This window comes from Tupaia chinensis, unplaced genomic scaffold, assembly GCF_000334495.1.
Source record: "Tupaia chinensis unplaced genomic scaffold, TupChi_1.0 Scaffold000186_1, whole genome shotgun sequence".
Taxonomy (NCBI): domain Eukaryota; kingdom Metazoa; phylum Chordata; class Mammalia; order Scandentia; family Tupaiidae; genus Tupaia; species Tupaia belangeri.
In genome coordinates this window covers 617,393-635,883 of record NW_006159661.1, presented here as the reverse complement: position 1 = coordinate 635,883, position 18,491 = coordinate 617,393, and the positions used below count along the sequence as shown (strand labels likewise).

General features: G+C 41.4%; 1 protein-coding gene across 1 annotated transcript in view; it reads right to left on the bottom strand.

Annotated features, from left to right (window-relative positions):
* PSPC1 (paraspeckle component 1) overlaps positions 1-18,491 on the bottom strand; it is a gene marked incomplete in the record, with an annotated part of 86,482 nt that overhangs the window by 46,723 nt on the left and 21,268 nt on the right. The window contains 1 exon segment of the mRNA XM_014587147.2: positions 3,571-3,666. Coding sequence (XP_014442633.1) covers positions 3,571-3,666 — 96 coding nt within the window.

Genomic DNA, 18,491 nt, shown 5'->3' with positions numbered 1-18,491 from the left:
TTTCCCTAAATTAACATTAAAAACACATAGAAATGTATGTTTGAAATGTAAAAACAAATTAACAGTAAGCACTTGCAATATTCAAGACAATACTGTCAGTCTGGTATTCTATTAATACCTGATTTACCTCATGGCAATACTGTGATGTACATTTAACAGGCTGGATTTTGACAAACTACTCAAAGATACTCCATAAATAAATAATGAAACCAGGATTCATACTATAAACAATCTGATGCTACAAATCTGCACTCCCATAATTATTAACTCCACTAAGACCTTCCTGATTTTTACTCAACTAACAATTTTAAATAAGGAAACCTACATCATATGAATCAAGTATGTCCTGAGTTAACTGTCTAGAAACTTTCTTTACTAATAAAAGCAGCTACAGTTTACTGAGTGTTATGTGTTATTGAGGTTAATTGGCTGAGCTGAAAAATAAAAGCATAACTTACTGCAAAGGTAGCTCATTGTTTAATACCTGTTTCCCTTGCTAGATCATAAATCAATCAGAACAAAAACATCTGTGCAGGTGCCAGAATGGTGGCATTTTGTTTTACTGCTGTTCTGTGAAGCTGACCAACATGGGAGATTTCCAGGTTCATGTCCAGACACTTCTCTGGGTACACCAGGTGTGTGCATGCCTATGACACAGAGCTGGATGAGGTTAGAGGTGGATCATTGAATGAAAACGCTCTTAGGTATAGTCTCTCTCTTGACCCTTTCTCAGTTATGGAAGAAATGAACAAACTTTAAACACACACACACACACACACACACACACACACACACACACATTAAAAAAGATAGAGAGCGGGGGAGGGGGGGGGGGCAGCAGGCAGCATGGTGATTAAGGTTCTGGACTTCCACAGAGCCGACTGTGGCTCGAGTTCCAGACCTAGCAGCTTGCTTTCACTTCCCCCCTCTCTTCCTCTCTCTGGTCAAATTAAAAGTAGTAATAATAATAATAATTAATAAAATGAAATAAATCATAAGAAAAAAATTTTAAAACTGTTGATTGCTGTACCTCAAGTATCTAGCACAATATCTAGCATAATCTGTCACACAATATATATTTCTTAAATGAATAAATGATAAAATGACCAAATTTTAATAAAAGCCTATTAATATATCTGATATTCAAAGAAATTCTTTATTCTTGGCTCCAACAACAATATTAAAATGTATTGATAGGGGGAAGCCAGCAGGTAGTGTGGTGGCTAAGGCGCTGAATCCCCACATGGCTAACTGTGTTCACTCCACAAGTCCTGGCAGCTTCAAAATCTCAAAAATTAAATAAATAAATGTTTTTAAAGAACGTATCAATAGGCACATATCTCCAATACACCAATAAAAATATATATACTACAGTTGACCCTATATCTTAGTGGTTAAGGGAGCCAGGTCAAGTGGACAACCACAGTTTGATCCCTAGCTTCTTTTTCTTTTCTTTTCTTTTTTTTTTTTTTTTACCTTTTTATTTATTTATTTGTTTGTGTATTTATTTATTTAAGTTATTTATACATGTAATGACTCCTAGTGTCTAAAGACTGAATGAAAAGCAAGCCAGGGTCATGCGTGTGCATGCAAACTTGAAACCCTGACAAGATGGAGAAAAGGAGGAAAAAGGAACTGCAACATGAACCCGTCCATCTGGGGGTATTTCCTTATGTGTATGCACGAATACACACACATGAATATGTGCACCCTCTGGCCAAAAAAAAAAGAAAGGTAGCAAAATTAGGAATATAACTAATTTTTATAAGGTTTGCTGGGATACTTAAATCACATAAACAATACTGTCTGAAAAGTCCACATCTCATCATACCTTATAATTCTAGTTCTCTATTTCCTGAATCCAAAAGTATACTATTTTAAATTTGTACTGCATGCTAGGCAGTGGCCTAAGTTGCAATGATACAAAAGTTACGGGCCAGTAGGTGGTGTAGTGATTAGGGTACTAGCCTACAAGGCCAATCTCAATTCAAGTCCTAGACCCGCTGGCTTGAAACTCATGCCAGATGCGCATGCATGCATGCCCAAAATCCTAAGAGAAAAATGAAAGAGAAGGGACTGCAGTGTGGCCATCCTTATTGGGGGGGTGGGGTGATTTTTCACTCTCCATCTTGGTCTCTGGTGAGCACACATGCCCTACAGTAAAAATCTCGCAAATGAAAAAAAGTTTAAGTAATACAAAGATTAACAAAAACCATACTGTATCTCTCTGGCAAGAGGACGTGCCCTATGGCAAAAACCTTATATACATATACATATATGTATATACACACACACGTACACACACGCACACACAACATGCAGAGTCAGGGGCCAGACGGTGGCCTCGTGGTTAAGGTGGCTGGATCCCACACAGCCACAGTTCAAGTGCTGAACCCAGTGTCTTAAAAAATGCCATGTTTGGGGAACCAGCAGTTAGCGTAATGGCTATGTCGCTGGACTCCCACGTAGTCGACCGCGGTTCGTGTCCCAGACCCGGTGGCTTAAAAAACTCATGCCGGGCGCGTGTGCGTGCATGCCCAAGATCCCGAGAGGAGAATGGAGAAGGGATTGCAGCGTGACCATCCCCCCTGGGGGATGATTTCTCGCTTTCTATCTCTATGTCTCTCTCTGTCTGTCTGGCGAGCACACGCGCCCTACAGTGAAAATCTCTCCAAAAAAAAAAAAAAAAAAAGCCATGTTTGTATGTATGCAAACCCAAAATCCTAAAGAACGGAGAAGAGACATGATCTCCCCTTATGGGGATGCTTTCTCACTCTCTCTCTCTCTCCAACAAGCACACATGTTTTATAACAAAAAATGTAGACACACACACACACACACACACACACGCACACATACACTATCTTTCTCTCATACAGGCAATTTATGTAAATATATTTGTATCACACTAAGTGAAAAAATCAATTAGGGGCCAGCCAGTAGCCACTAGATCCCACATGGCTGACTATGCAGTTTGAGACTTGACAGCTTGAAAAACATGCTGGGTATGTTTTGCGCATGCCCAAAATCACAAGACAAGAATAAAGAAGGGATTGCAAAGTGGCCAACTCCCCTGGGCAGGGGGTGCTTTCTCTCTCATTCTCTGGAAAATACACGCACCCTATAGCAAATTCAAAACCAAAAAAAAATAAAAATAAGAAGACGACTGGTAAACCTAACATTTTACAAATTGCCTTTTATAACCTCTAAGATATTTTCCCCCTATGCCAGGGTATTTAACTAGAAACTCCCCACTCCTCCCTACCCAACCCGAGTATTTTAATTAAATATAGCTGAAGTACACAAACTTAAGAAATGCTTCGTATTATCTAGGTTTCACTTTTTCCCTAATAATCTCCTCCTACATACCCGTCCCTGCCAGTTATAAAAGGAGAAACTTTTCTAAGCAAAATTAAAAAGAACATGAGCCTATCATGTAGACCAGGCCAATGTATTAACAAGATTGTATAACTACACACATTTTATAATCCATTAGTACCTGATAACAAAAGTAATTTGATAAACATTCTTGATGGCATATCTAAAATATCTTTATTAATAATATCTTACTTATGATACTGTTGAGTTTTCTGCATTAGCTTCTCTGGCAAACCATCTTCATCATCAAACTGCTCCATGGGCTCCACGATGACTGGACGAGGGGTTCTGGACAGATATGAAAGCAGTAATGAAAATTAACGTAGTGGGGAGAATTAACACCCTCCTAGAATTTTGGGGTTTTTTTTTTAAGAGAGATTTTTTTTTCCTATATGGCACATGCGCTCCTCAGAGACAGAGAGACAGAAAGCAAGAAATCATTCCACAATCCCTTCTTCTCCATTCCCCTCTCAGGATTTTGGACACTCACATGTGACCAGCGTGAGTTTCAAGCCTGAGTCCAGGACTAGAACCATGGTGGGCCATGTGGAAGTTTAGCGACACAACCACTACATCATCTGCTGGTCCCATTCATTTTAAAATTTATTAGCATAGCTAAGAATAGAAAGTAATGATAAAATAACTCCTAAGATAAAAAAAAAAGCTGTGTTTTATTCTTTAAAGTTTTATTTATTTCATGAAAATAAGAGACACAGACACACAAAAACACACATACACCAAGTGAAACAAGAACCCTTCCCTTCTCACGATCTTAGAATTCCTTTCCCTAGCATTCCAGTCAGCCAGGATCACAAGGACATGCAGGCATACCCATTGTCTAAGCCAATCTTGGATCCAAGTCAGAGCTCCCCTACATGGTCCCAGTAACCTGCAGCATCATCTTACCACCTGCACTAATAATTAGAATGAGCCAAGAACAGGGACCAGCAGTTAGCGTAATGGCTATGTCGCTGGACTCCCATGTGGTTGACTGCGGTAAGAGTCCCGAACCCAGTGGCTTAAACTCACGCCAGGCGCGTGTGCGTGTGTGCCCAAGATCCCAGGAGAAGAATGGAAAAGGGATTGTGGCATGGCCATCCTTCCTGGTGGATGGGGCCCTCCCCCCTGGGGGGGGGGGGGGTGATTTCTCGCTTTCCATCTGTCTGTCTGTCTCAGTCTTTCGGGCGAGTGCACGCATCCTATAGAAAAAATCTCTCAAAAAAAAAAAAAAAAAAAAAGAGCCAAGAATATATTTTACAATAAGGGGAGGAGGGGCAGCAGGTGGAGTAGTAGTTAAGGACGCTGGACTCCCACATGGCCGACCACGGTTCCAGTCCTGGACCTGGAGGCTTGCTCTCTCACTTTCCCTCTCTCTCCTTCTCTCTCGCTCTGTCCCTCTCTGGTCAAATGAATAAACAAAGTTAAATGAATGAATAAATAAAAAATAAAATAATTATTAAAAATAAATAAATAAATAAATAAAGGGGGGTAATGACTATGATTTTAAGTTATCAGATTTGTAAAAATAACCCTATGAATCCACGTGATAATTTAAAAAAAAACTTTAGTTTTTTAAATTCTTTTTGTTCTTTTGAATACTTCTAAAAATGTAATAATTATTGATCCTTATAAATAATCAGGACTGCTCAAAAAAATAAAGTAAAAAACTAAAACTGGGTCTAATGGACACTGATGAGTTAAAGTAGTCTCCTAGAAAAGTAAGTGCCAATTATACCAGCACTAGCAAGTTTTTCTAGATAACCTTATGTTTCCAATATACAAGCAAAAGAAATATTACAATGTTGTTTGGGATTTTATTTAATTTATTGAGGTTTTTGCAACAGGGCATGTATGCTTGCTAGAGCGAGCAAGCGAGAGAGAGAGAGAGAGAGCACACAAGTGAGTGTGAGCAAGCCATTAAGAAGGAAACGTGAGAAATCACCTCCCAAGAGGATGGCCACACCGCAAACCTTTCTCCTCCATTCTCCTCCTGCACACACACATGCCTGGCTTGAGTTTCAAAGACCCTGGTCCAGGGTAGTCAGCAATGTGGGAGTCCAGCAACATAAGTACCATGCCATCTGCTGGCCCCTACAATGTTTTTTATTAAAGGAATGTTATTTAAACCTAAAAGTAACCTTATTTAATAGAAAGATGAGGGGCCAGCAGCAGAATGGTAGTTAAGGGTGCTGGATTCCTACATGGTCAATAGCAGTTCTAGTCCCGGAACCGGAGGCTTACTTTCTCACTTTCCCTTTGTCTGTTTGTCTGTCTGTCTGTCTGTCTGTCTCTGGTCAAATTAAAATAATAATATTAATTATAATATCAAATGGAATTAAGTAAATTAGTAATTTTTTTAAAGTAGTAATATTAGAAAAATGATTGATAAAGTAAATAAAGTGCTAGAAAAAGTAATTCCTTTCAAATATGAATATAAAAAAGTAAAAAAATTATTAATAGATCAATTGTACATAGAAAATAATTATAAAAAATTAGATTACTGGGTCAGCAGGTGATACAGTGGTTAGGGCCTGGATACCCACATTGTTGATCGTGTTTACATAGCCCTGGACCTGGTGGCTTGCTTTCTCAAGCGCGCACTCTTTGGAGAGTGCACATGCCCAATAGCAAATTAAGTAATAATAATAATGATTAAATAGTTCTTTTAAAAAAAAGAGAGACAGACCACTATCCCACAACGCCAACTAAAAAGACAGATCTGTGCCCTAAGCTATATACCACGTGGCTTAACGGTGAACATAAAATTTAGGAGATTGTTTTTTTCTGCAGTGTGGATTTTTGTCATCTGCAAGCTAAAAGGGAATTTCATGACTGACACCACTCCCCTACACACACACATAAAATCTCCTGAACTCCTAAGATCAGATGAGATTCACTAATCAATAATATCTCACAAGCGTTGTCTCATCTTGGTGGTCAGTGAATTTCAAGTATATCCTGTGTTGAATTTCAAGTATATCCCATGTGACTCTTGGAAGCTTATACCCAGTTTCCTGCAAGCTATACTCCACATAACTTTTCTCATTGCTCATTTTGCTTGGTACCTTTTTGCTGTAATAAATCTTAGCTGGGCTGCTTCTCTGGGAAAACAACAAATGGCAGATGGCACTGCTACAGCAGCATGGCCCAGAGGCCCCAAGGCCCTGAGATAGGAGGATATGGTGGCTTCTGTAGAGGGGATTGCACCTGGTGGGGTCATGGTCTGGGCTGAGGCTGCAGAACTTGCAGAAGCAAATCCAAGGAAAAAGAGAGGATCCTAGTCACCAAGGTAGGCAGCCTGGTCACAAACATAAAGATCAAGTCCCTGGAGGAGATCTACCTCTTTTCTCTGCCCATTAAGGAGTCTGAGATTATTTATTTTTTTCCTAGGGGCATCTCTCAAGGATGAGGTTTCTGAGATCATGCCTGGGCCAAGAGCACTTGCACTAGCCAGCAGGGCAGGTTCAAGGCTTCTGTCGTAATCAGGGACCATAATGGCCATGTTGGTTTGGGTGTAAAGTGCTCCAAGGAGGTGGCCACTGCCACCCATGGGGCCATCATCCTGGTGAAGCTCTCCACTGTCCCAGTGTGGAGAGGCTACTGTGGGAATAAGATCCGCAAGCCCAGCACTGTCCCTTGCATGATGACCAGCTGCTGTGGCTCTGTGCTGGTGTGCTTCATCCCTGCCCCCCAGAGGCACTGGCATCATCGGATCCTGTGCCCAAGAAGCTGCTGCTGATGGCTGGCATCAACTGCTAAACCTCAGCCCAGAGCTATATCGCCATCCTGGGCAACTTTGCCAAGGCCACCTTTAATGCCATCTCCAATACCTACAGCTATTCGACCTCCCCAATCTCTGGAAAGAGACCATTTACCAAGTCTCCCTATAAGAAATTCACTGAACATCTTGTCAAGACCCACATTAGAGTCTCCGTCCAGCAGACTCAGACTCCAGCTGTGGTTACAACATAGGATTTTCATACAAGAAAAATAAAGTGAATGAAGCCTTAAGAAAAAAAAAAAAGGCCAGCTGGTGGCATGGTGGTTGGGATGCTGAATTCCCACATGGCCAACCATAATTCCAAGTCCCAGACCTGGCAGCTTGCTTTCTTCCTTTTCCTTTCTCTAGGTCTCTCTCTGGTCAAATTAAAAAGCAATAACAAATGGAATTAAATAATTTGTTTAAAAAAAAAATCTTAGCTGAAGTACAGCAACATATTGAAACTTGTTAGACTTTTTTTTTTAAAGAAGGTTTTTTCCCACAGAACATATATACTTACCAGAGACAAGAGAGGGAAGGTAAGAAATCACTCCCTGGGGAGAATGGTCACACTACAATCCCTTCTCCATTCTTTAGTGATCTGGGGCATGCACACACCTGGCATGGTTTCCAAACTGCTGGGTCTAGTACTCAAACTGTGGTCATCCATGTGAGAATCCAGTACCCTAACCACCACACCACCTCCTGGCCTCACAACCTATTGAGTTCTTACAGGTGAAGGTGGTGGAGGGGATCTTAGAACCTCCTATGATGCACCTGTAAGCAAACTAACCAAATACAATTTCTGTTCACATTTTCGAAGTTTAGTTTCCTCTGTTTCTCCATCCTATAGGGATTTTAGGTGTACACACAAGCCTGGCATTTTTCAAGCTGCCAGGGCCAGAATTCAAACCATGTGCTTAGCATGTGCATTCTGACTCCCTTAACCACTAAGCCACAGGCTAGCCTTTCTTCCTTTTTTTTTTTTTACTTTCTAAATTAAAGGATTTTGTTTTGTTGTTTTAATATTTTAGGTTTCTGCCATAGGGCACATAACAAAACACTTGCCTAAGAGACACAGAGGGAAAGTAAGATATCATCCCCCCAAGAGGAGATGGCCAAGCCACCAATCTCTTCATTCTCCCCTCAGGATTTTGGGCATTCATACACATTCACCCAGCATGATTTTCAAGCTGCTGTAAGCCATGTAGGAGTCTAGTGCTTTACCCACCACACCACCTGCTGACCCCTAAAGGTTTACTAAAAAATAATAATTACTGGGACCAGCAGTTAGCGTAATGGCTATGTCGCTGGACTCCCATGTAGTCGACCATGGTTTGAGTCCCGGTGGCCTAAAACTCATGCTGGGTACGTGTGCATTCATGCGTGTGTGTGTGCCCGAGATCCCAAGAGGAGAATGGAGGAGAAAGGGACTGCGGCGTGGCCATCCCCCCTGGGGGGGGTGATTTCTTGCTTTCTATCTCTGTCTTTCTGGCGAGCGCACGCGCCTTATAGCAAAAACCTCTCCAAAAAATATATATATTTATTTATTGTTAAATAAAAAATTAAGAAAGGCTGTGCCAGGCACAGTGGGACATGCCTGTGGTCCCTAAAGTAAAATAATTCGGAGGCTAGTCTGAGTAACAGATACCCAGCTTATAAAAGAAAAAACGATTTTCAAAAACATGGTGGAGCACAGCAGTAATGCAACCAGACCCACACAAGTCTGGGTTCATATCCTATCCCACACTGACCCCTGAACACAGGGAATCACACATGTGTGTCCATGATCTATGTTAGCTGAGAGGGTAGATCAAGAGATAAAGATCTTGTTTGATATGTCTCTCTCATGAAGAACCCCACCCCCCAAAAAAGAATGAATTTTTTAAAGGTGAGGGGGGGCAGCATGTGGCATGGTGGTTAAGGGTGCTGGACTCCCATATGGCCAACCACGGTTCAAATACTGGACCTGGTGGCTTGCTTTCTCACTCTCTCTCTCCCTCCCTCTCACTCATGTTCTCCCTCTGTCCCTCTCTGGTCAAATTTAAATAAATAAATGAAATTAAAGAATTCTTTAAAAAATAAAAAATAGTAGTTGTTAAGTTTATGTCGTGAAGGGAGATGTTACATTCTCTCTCTCTCTCTCTCTCTCTCTCTCTCTCTGGCAAATGCGTGTGCCCTCGGGCACTTAAAAGAAAACCTATACATAAAGGCTGAGGGAATAGAGCTCACAGAAATAAAGCTGAGGATAACAGATGAAGCCCCCTGCTCCCGTCAAACAAAACTAGGTTGCCTAGTCAAGAATATGAAGATCAAGTCCTTCTCCCCATTACGAAAGCTAAGGTCATTAGCTTTTTCCTGGGGATGTCTCTCAAGAACAAGATTTTAAAGATTATTATCATGCAAAAACAGACCTTCAATGGCCAACAGACTAGACTCAAGATATCTGTTGCCACTGGGGAATAAGACAGCCCAAGTAGTAAGTGCTCCACGGTGGTACCCACCACTACCTGAGGGTTATCATCCTGGCCAAGTTCTCTACTGTTGTGAGGTAGCTATCAAGTGACTAAACTCAGTAAACCCACTGTTCCTTACAAGGAGACTGGCTGCTGTGACTGTGATCGGTGCACCTCATGGTTGCTTGAGGCACTGGCATCACTCAGTCTCTGCGCACAAGAATTGATGACTGCTAAACCTTGGACAAGGGCTATCCTGCCACCCTCAGCCACTTAAACAAGGCCACCTCTCATGCCATTTCTATGACCTATAGTATAGCTGTCTCACCCCCAACCTTTAGAAAGAGACCACGTTCACTAAGTCTGCCTATCAGGAATTCACTGACCACCTAGAAGGATATACACGCACCCACAAAATCTGTGTGTAAAGGACCCAGGCTCCAGCTACGGCCACTATACAGTGCTTTATAAAAGAAAATTAATGTTAATTAATTAATTAAACCTTTTTTTGGTCTATTAACTGGGTAAGCCAGATCTATGGTCTGGTAGTTAAGGAACTGAATCCCACATGGCCAACCATGTGATTCGAGTCCCAGAACCAACAGCCTGAGAAACACACATGTGCATGTATGTCCAAAACCCAAAAAGGAGTAAGACAGTGGAGGAGGAAATATGGCATTACCATTCCCCGTGAGAGGTGCTTTCTTTTCTTCCCCCAACTTTGTCTCTCTCTAGTGAGCACACACATACACTACTGAAACAAAAACTATAACTAAGAAACTAAAAGTGACCAAATGATTTATCATAGTGTTTATTATATTTACCTATTACAGAAAAAAAAAAAGGACGACAACAATATAAATAACTACCAATTGGCAAACAGTAAAGTCTGGCATAACTATAATGAAATGCTATCTAGAATCTTTCATGATACGAGAAAAACTCATAAGGGAAAGTTCACTTTATAAAAAGAACATGTTAAATCATTTAATTCTGGGGCCAGCATTTGGCGTGGTGGTTAAAGGCGCTGGATTCCCACATATCCAACCTGTTCGAGTCCCAGACCTGGCGACTTGCTTTCTCACTTTCCCTTCCTCTCTCTCTCTCTGTCTCTGTCTGGTCAAATCAAATAATAGTAACAAATGGAATTAAATAAATAATTCATTAATTTAAAAAAAAAAATTGGAACCAGCAGGTGGCGTGGTGGTTAAGGGCACTGGACTCCCACATGGCCGACCACGGTTTGAGTTCTGGACCTGGTGGCTTGCTTTCTCACTTTTTCTTCCTCTCTCTCTATCCCTCTCTGGTCAAGTTAAAATAAATAAATAGTTAAGTGAATTAATTCCTTATTTTTTTTTGGAGAGGTTTTCACTATAGGGCGTGTGCGCTCGCCAGACAGAGAGAGACAGAGAGACAGAAAGCGAGAAATCACCCCCCCAGGGGAGATGGTCACGCCACAATCCCTTCTCCTCCATTTTCCTCTCGGGATCCTGGGCACACACGCACGCACACGCGCCAGGCGTGAGTTCTAAGCCACCGGGTCCGGGACATGAACTGCGGTCGACTATGTGGGAATCCAGGGACATAGCCATTATGCTAACTGCTGGTTCCCCCGGCATGAGTTTTAAGCCACTGGGTCCGGGACGCGAACGGCAGTTGACTACACGGGAGTCCAGTGACATAGCCATTACGCTAACTGCTGGTCCCAATGAAATAATTCTTTTAAAAACAATTAGTTCTTGGGTTTGTCATAAATCAATAATGCCAAAAGTAACAATATAGGTGGTCATGTAAACGGGGGAGTCTGAAACATCTTTTAGTATTCTCTCCCAAAAAGCTAAGAATAAGAGTACCACTAAAACTCCTCAAATGCCTTAAGAAGGGGATCCAGCCATGGTGGTACAAGCAGTTATGTGCCACTCTGCAAGGCTGGGACCACACAGGAGGGCCCAGGGGTTCAGTTCCAAGACCTACCAAATAAGGCAAGGCTCAGCAGTATTGCCTACAGTCCTATCTCCGAAGCTGAGAGAGAATTACAGCATAACACACTGTCAAAAAATGCCTCTGTTCTCTCTCTTTCTCTCCCCCATCTCTGTTACATTAAAAAAAGAGGAGGGGGGGAACCTAAATAAAAATAAACACAGTGGTCAGCAGATGGCGTGGTGGTTAAGGGTGCTAGACTCGCAGATGGCCAACCACAGTTCATGTCCCAGACCTGGCGACTTGCTTTCTCACTCTCTCTCTCTCTTTCTGTCCCTCTCTGGTCAAATTAAAATTAATAAATAAATAAAGTTAGATAAAGTAATTATTTAAAAGATAAATAAATAAACCCAAATAGGAGCGCATTATGCATTATGCAAAACAAATGTCTTGGACTCTTCAAAAATGCCAGTCATGGGAACCAGCAGTTACTGTAATGGCTATGTCGCTGGACTCCCACGTAGTCGACCGCGGTTCGCGTCCCGGACCCGGTGGCTTAAAACTCACGCCGGGCGCATGTGCGTGCGTGCCCAAAATCCCGAGAGGACAATGGAGGAGAAGGGATTGCGGCGTGACCATCGCCTCTGGGGGGTGATTTCTCGCTTTCTGTCTCTATATCTCTCTCTGTCTGTCTGGCAAGCGCACGCGCCCTATAGCAAAAACCTCTCAAAAAAAAAAAAAAAAAGCCAGTCAAGACATTCAATTGTCATTTGAGAAACTAGCAGTCCAAATTTTAAAAATTAAAGACATCCTAACTAGGGCCAGCTGGTAGTAGAGTGATTATCGTGGCTGGATCCCACCTGGCCAAATGTGCAGTTTCAAGTCCCAGCACCATCATTGTTCACCATGCTCACTCTTTTAACCAATAGTCCACTACTGAAACAAATTAATTGTGCAAAATACTAATACCAGTTTGAAAGCTGGTGACAGCCAAACAGCTAAAAATGTTCAACTGATAAAACAAGTCATTAGTGGGGCTGGCAGAGGATGTGGTGGTTAAGGGCACTGGATACCCACATGCCGACCATGGTTTAAGTCCCAGACCTGGCGGCTTGCTTTCTCACTTTACCTTTCTCTTGCTGTCTGTCTGTTCAAATTAAAAATAACAACAAATGGAATTAAATAAATAAATAATTCTTTGAAAAAATAAAAAGAACAAGTCATAAGTAAGGTCCACACAAGCCACAGCAGGGACTTCAAAAAGTTTGTGGAAATGCCAGCTAGTGTAGTGGTTAGAGTGGCTGGATCTCTCATGGCCAACTATGTGGTTTGAGTCTTGAACCCAGCAGCTTAAAAACCACATCAGGGGAAAAAAAAAAAAAAAAAAACCACATCAGGGAGGCTGGCAGGTAGGGTGGTGGTTAAAAGTGGTAGATTCCCACATGGCCGACTGTAGTTCAAGTCCCAGACCTGGTGGCTTGCTTTCTCACTCTCCCCCTCTCTCTTTATGATCAAATGAGAAAGTAATAGTAATGATTAATAAAGTTAAATAAAATAATTCTTCAAAACACACACATACACACACACACATACACACCCCTCAGGCACATGTACCTGTGTGCCCAAAATCCTGGGAATGAATCAGAGACGGTGGTGTGGTGATACCCCAGGGAGTACTTTCTCATTTTCCCTGTCTCTCTCAAACGCTTGCACCCTACAGCAAATTTTTTAACTACGTTAAAATGGAATTGACTATGAATTCACTTTAGTGAAAATGTTTTTTTTCCCCCATAATAGGCACTTTCCATGAACTTTTTAAAGACCCCCCCCACCCTCATACTGTTCCCTAATGGACATATATAAGCTTTACATTATTCTTTATTAAACATTAATTGAAACATTAAAGGGAAAACTTCATTTTCTAACTAAAATTAAAGCAGACACATTTTCCAGCTTCTATGAAAACTTGAACATCTTTTCTAGGATTCTACCTGGAAACTGGTTATTTTCAATTTGACCAGAGTGAGACAGAGAGGGAGAGAAAGCAACCCAAAAGGTCCAGGACGTGAAACATGGTCAGCCATGTGGGAGTAGAGCGCCCCTAACATGCAATTATTTTTTAAAAATAGCAGCAGCAGGGGCCAGCAGGTGACATGGTGGTTAATTAAGGTGGCTGGACTCCCACATGGGAAGGTAGGACCACGTTTTGAGTCCCCCAGACATGGTGGCTTGAAAATTACCCTGGACTGGGGACAGCAGGTAGCATGGTGGTTAAGGCACTAGACTCCCACACAGCTGACTGCAGTTCAAGTCCCAGAACTAGAAGCACACTTTCTCATTTTTCTATCTCTCTGGGCAAATGAAAAATAACATTAATTAATTAAAAAGAAAGAAAATTACCCTCGGTGCATGTACATGCATGCCCAAAATCCAGAGATAAGAACGGAAGAGAATGAAGAAGGGAATGCAGTACGGCCACACTCCACTCCCCTCCATGGTGATTTCTCACTTTCCCTCTATCTCTGGTTTTCCCCTCCTCTCCGGCAAGCACATACACCCTATGGCTTAAAGAGAAAAAAAGAAGAAAAAGGAAAAAGAGCAGCAGCAGCAATGAGCATATGAATAATTTTACTATGTAAACACTTGCCATCATTACTATTCAATTCCTGTGTAACAACCCTAGAGTATGCACATCTCTATTACTCTAGTTATGAGTCTTAGGTTTAAAAGATGTGATCATAGTATACCATCATAGATAAAGGATTTTTTAAAAGATTTATTTAACTTTATTATTATTTTTTAATTTGACCAGAGAGAGACCGGGGAGGGAGTGGGGGATGATTAAGAAACAAGTTGCCAAGTCCGAGATTCAAACCATGGCCAGCTATGTAGGATTTCAGTGCCTTAATCACCACACCACCTGCCGATCCTAGTAAAGGATTTAAAAAAAATTTTTTTTGCCTTTTTCATAATTCAAAAAAACATAAAAATGTAATTCAGGACCAGCTGATGGCACAGTAATTCGAGCAGCTGGATCTCACATAACTAATTGCATGCATGGTTCAGATCCCAGACCCAGCAGCTTCAGAAACACACTGGACATATGTGTGTATATGCCCAAACTCCTGACAGAAGAAACGGAGAGAGATTGCAATGTGACCATCCCCCATAGTGTACCTTCTTTCACTCACTCTTTTTCTCTCTCTCCCCGCTTCTGGCAAGAGTATGCACCCTATTGCAAATTTCTCTAAAAGGATAATTTATATATAATATGGGCTATTTTTTGCATATGTATTAATCACTTATGTACTACATAATGCTATTTACCCAAAGCTACATATAGTATGCAGCATTTTATGGCAACTTAAAATATTTTCAAGAGACTTTTTTTTTAAGAGATTTTAGCTCTAGGGGCGTATGTGCTCATCAGAGAGACAGAGAGAGAAAGGGAGAAATCATTCCCCAAAGGAGATAGCAAAGACGCAATCCCTGCTGCATTCTCTTTGGATTTTGGGCACACACACATACCCAGTATGAGTTTCAAGTCACCAGGTACAGGACTTGAACCACACCTTTTGGCCTCCAAAATAAATTTAATGTTGCCAGAGAGGTAAACAGAGAGCAACAGACAATGAGAAAGCACCCCCACAGGGAATGGTCATGCCATAATCTCCTGACCTCTATTTTTCCCTCCTTTCAGGATTCTGGGCATGCACACACACATGCACCTAGCATGTTTCTCAAGCCACTAGGTTCAGGACACCAGCCCAGTGGGATGCAAGTGAACGCAAAAGAAATGTTTATTCTTCTCATGAATGAGACAGAGAGAGAGAAAGATAGCACCAGCACCCCCACGAGGGTCTTAACACCATGATCTGCTCTAGTTCTAGCCAACCCCAGACCACAGGAACACATGCTTGGCTATTCAGGGAGGTCTTTGGATACAAAGAATCTTTCCCTGTGTGTCAACCTCACAGAGTATCATGTTTTACCACTATACCACCATGCATTCCCATCAAGGAAAATTTTGATTACAAAGAAAATTCACATTTAGAAATTAGACACCTATAACACCACTCCTGTAATTCACTTATTACTGACTTTCTCTTCATACCAACGGACACTTGCATGCTTCTATGATGTGCGTAAGAAGAGACAAAAAGAGAAAAAGGAGGGAATAAGAAGAAAAATCCCCCAAAAGGGCCTGGTCGCAATCCAATCCATTTGTCCTCCAATTCTATATACAGGCAAGATCTTGGGCATGCACATGCACACCCAGAAGCTGCCAGGGCAGAGACTAGAACCGTATTTAGCTATGTGGGAGCTTTCTCTTCACAGCACTAACCTACTGAGCTATCAGGCTGAGCCTTACCCTCATCACTTAAATGAGTAAATAACTTATCTATTCGGTCAGCCAATCAATAAATTTTTGATTGCCTATTAAATACTGACACTGTACTTGGTGTTAGAGACACAAGGGTAAATATAACATAGTTCCTAAAGTTTTTTAAGAGAAACAAAAATATATATAAGTAAAAATAATATAATCGGTTTAAGAGCGAGGAAAGAAAAAAAAGACAGAATATTGTGTTAGATATTAGCAGAAGCCCACTCTTAAAGTAACCAGGGGACCAGCAGACGGCATAATGATTACATCACTGGACTCCCACATAGGTGACTGCAGTTCAAGTCCTGGACCCAACAGCTTAAGACTCATGCCAGGCATGTGTGCGTGTGTACCCAAAATACCAAGGGGAGAACAGAGAAGAAGGGACTGTGGCATGGCCATTCCCCCCGGGAGTGATTTCTTGATTTCTGTCTGTCTTTGTCAGGTGAGCACAAGCATCCTATAGCAAAAATCTCTCTCGAAAAAATAATAAAGCAGTCAGGGAAATTCTATGAGGTGACATTTTGCCTGGGACGACAATACAATAGCAAAGAAAAGAACATCCTGAGCACCATGAGCACTAACAAGCAAGAAAGTTAGCAGAAAACACCTCCATCAGGAGCACAACACAAAAAGCAAGGGATCTAGAATCAGACTAAATATACGAAAACTAATACAATTTACTGACTGTAAACCCTTAAGCAAATTACATCTCTGAATATTTTCATCTTTAAAATGGGAAACAGTATTGCTGTGGAATTCCAAGAGACCATGATTATAAAATATCTGACAAAAACATAAGATTTCACTCCTTAGCCATTCCCCTGTTAACTGTCTTTTCTTTTAAAGAATTTTTAAATTTGCCACAGGGCACACATGGCTCACAAGAGACAGACAGAACGTAAGCCGCCAAGTCTGGAACTCAAACAGCAATCAGCCATGTGCAAGTCCAGCACCTCAACCACCACACCACCTGCTGGTCCCATCTTGTAACTGTTTTTAAGGTATGTAAAACAACCTAATTAATAGATTATATTTACCAATGGCTGGCTATGACATTAAAACACACCAATAATAAAAATCAGCAATGGAATAAAGTACTAATCACATGCCTTGCCTGCTGCTTCAGTTCCTTCCTTCATGAGATAGTTACATGTGGCAAGAGATTATTTGAACACAGATATTGGGATTATCTGCATGAGGACAAGAGAAGTCCCTGTACTCATGGAGCTTACACTACACTTGTAGAGAAAGACATGTATCAAAACAAAACAGTAGGTGCTATGAAAATAAACTAGGGTAAATTATCAGCGATGGTACAGAGAGGATGATTATTTTTTAAATGATTAGTTTCTTTGAGGGTAACATTTCAACAAAGTGGAAATAAAATAGAAGAGCAAGGCCCTTATAACGTGAAGGCAAAGAACACTGTTTAAGCAAAGGGAGAAAAACCATTTCTTACAGAAAAACAAGTTAGTTTTGTTGTAAAATAACAGATATATTACAAATTCAAGTTTTATTAGCACGAATGCTTAATGGTCAAAATAAATTATAAAATGTTTTACAAATCACTAAAGTAAGCTCTATGGGACCAAAAAACTAATCCTTTTACTAAATTCCCAGATCATAAAATATTTTAATGACTGCAACCAATAGCTGGACAGCACCACACAATAAAGAAATAAAGGGACCAGTGGGCTGCGTGGAGAATAAGGCACTGAATCACACATGACTGTGCAATTCGAGTCTCTGACACAGCAGCTTAAATCTCATGCTGGGCGAGTGGGCATGTGTGCCAAAAAATTCCAGAAGAGATTACAGCTGGACAGCCCCAATGGGAGATTATTTCTTGTTTTCTCTGTCTCTCCAGTGAGTACACGTGCCCTATAGCAAAAATCTCTCTTAAAAAGAAAATCAGTGCCAGAAGATGACATAATGGTTATAACGCTGGACTCCCATGTAATCGACCGTGTTTTGAGCCCTTAACCCAGTGGCTTAAAATTCACAGCAGGCATGTGTGCATGTGTGCCCAAAATCCCAAGAGGAGAATGGATAAGAGATTGTGGTGTGGCCATCCCCCAGGGTGGTAATTTCTTGCTTTCTATCTCTGTCTCTTCAGCAAGTGCACACACCCTATAGCAAAACTTGTAAAAAAAAAAAATCACATTGGGTTATGTGTGTGTGCATGCCCTAGAGTCCAAGAGGAAAATGAAGGGGACCCAGCAGGTGTAGTGGTAGTTGGGGCACTGGACATTCCCACATGGCTGACCACACGGTTCAAGTCCTGGACCTGGTGGTTTGCTTTCTCACTTTCCCTCTGTGTGTGTGTGTGTGTTTCTCTCTGGTCAAATTAAAATACTAAATGAATGAATAAATAAAGTTAAATAAATAATTCCTTTAAAATACAAATGAAGGGACCAGCAGTTAACGTAATGGCTACGTCGCTGGACTCCCATGTAGTCGACTGTGGTTCGTGTCCCAGATCCAGTGGCTTGAAAGTCATGCCGGGCATGTGTGAGTGTGTGCCCAAGATCCCAAAAGGAGAATGGAAGAGAGAGGATTGCGGCGTGGCCATCCCCCCCGGGGGGGG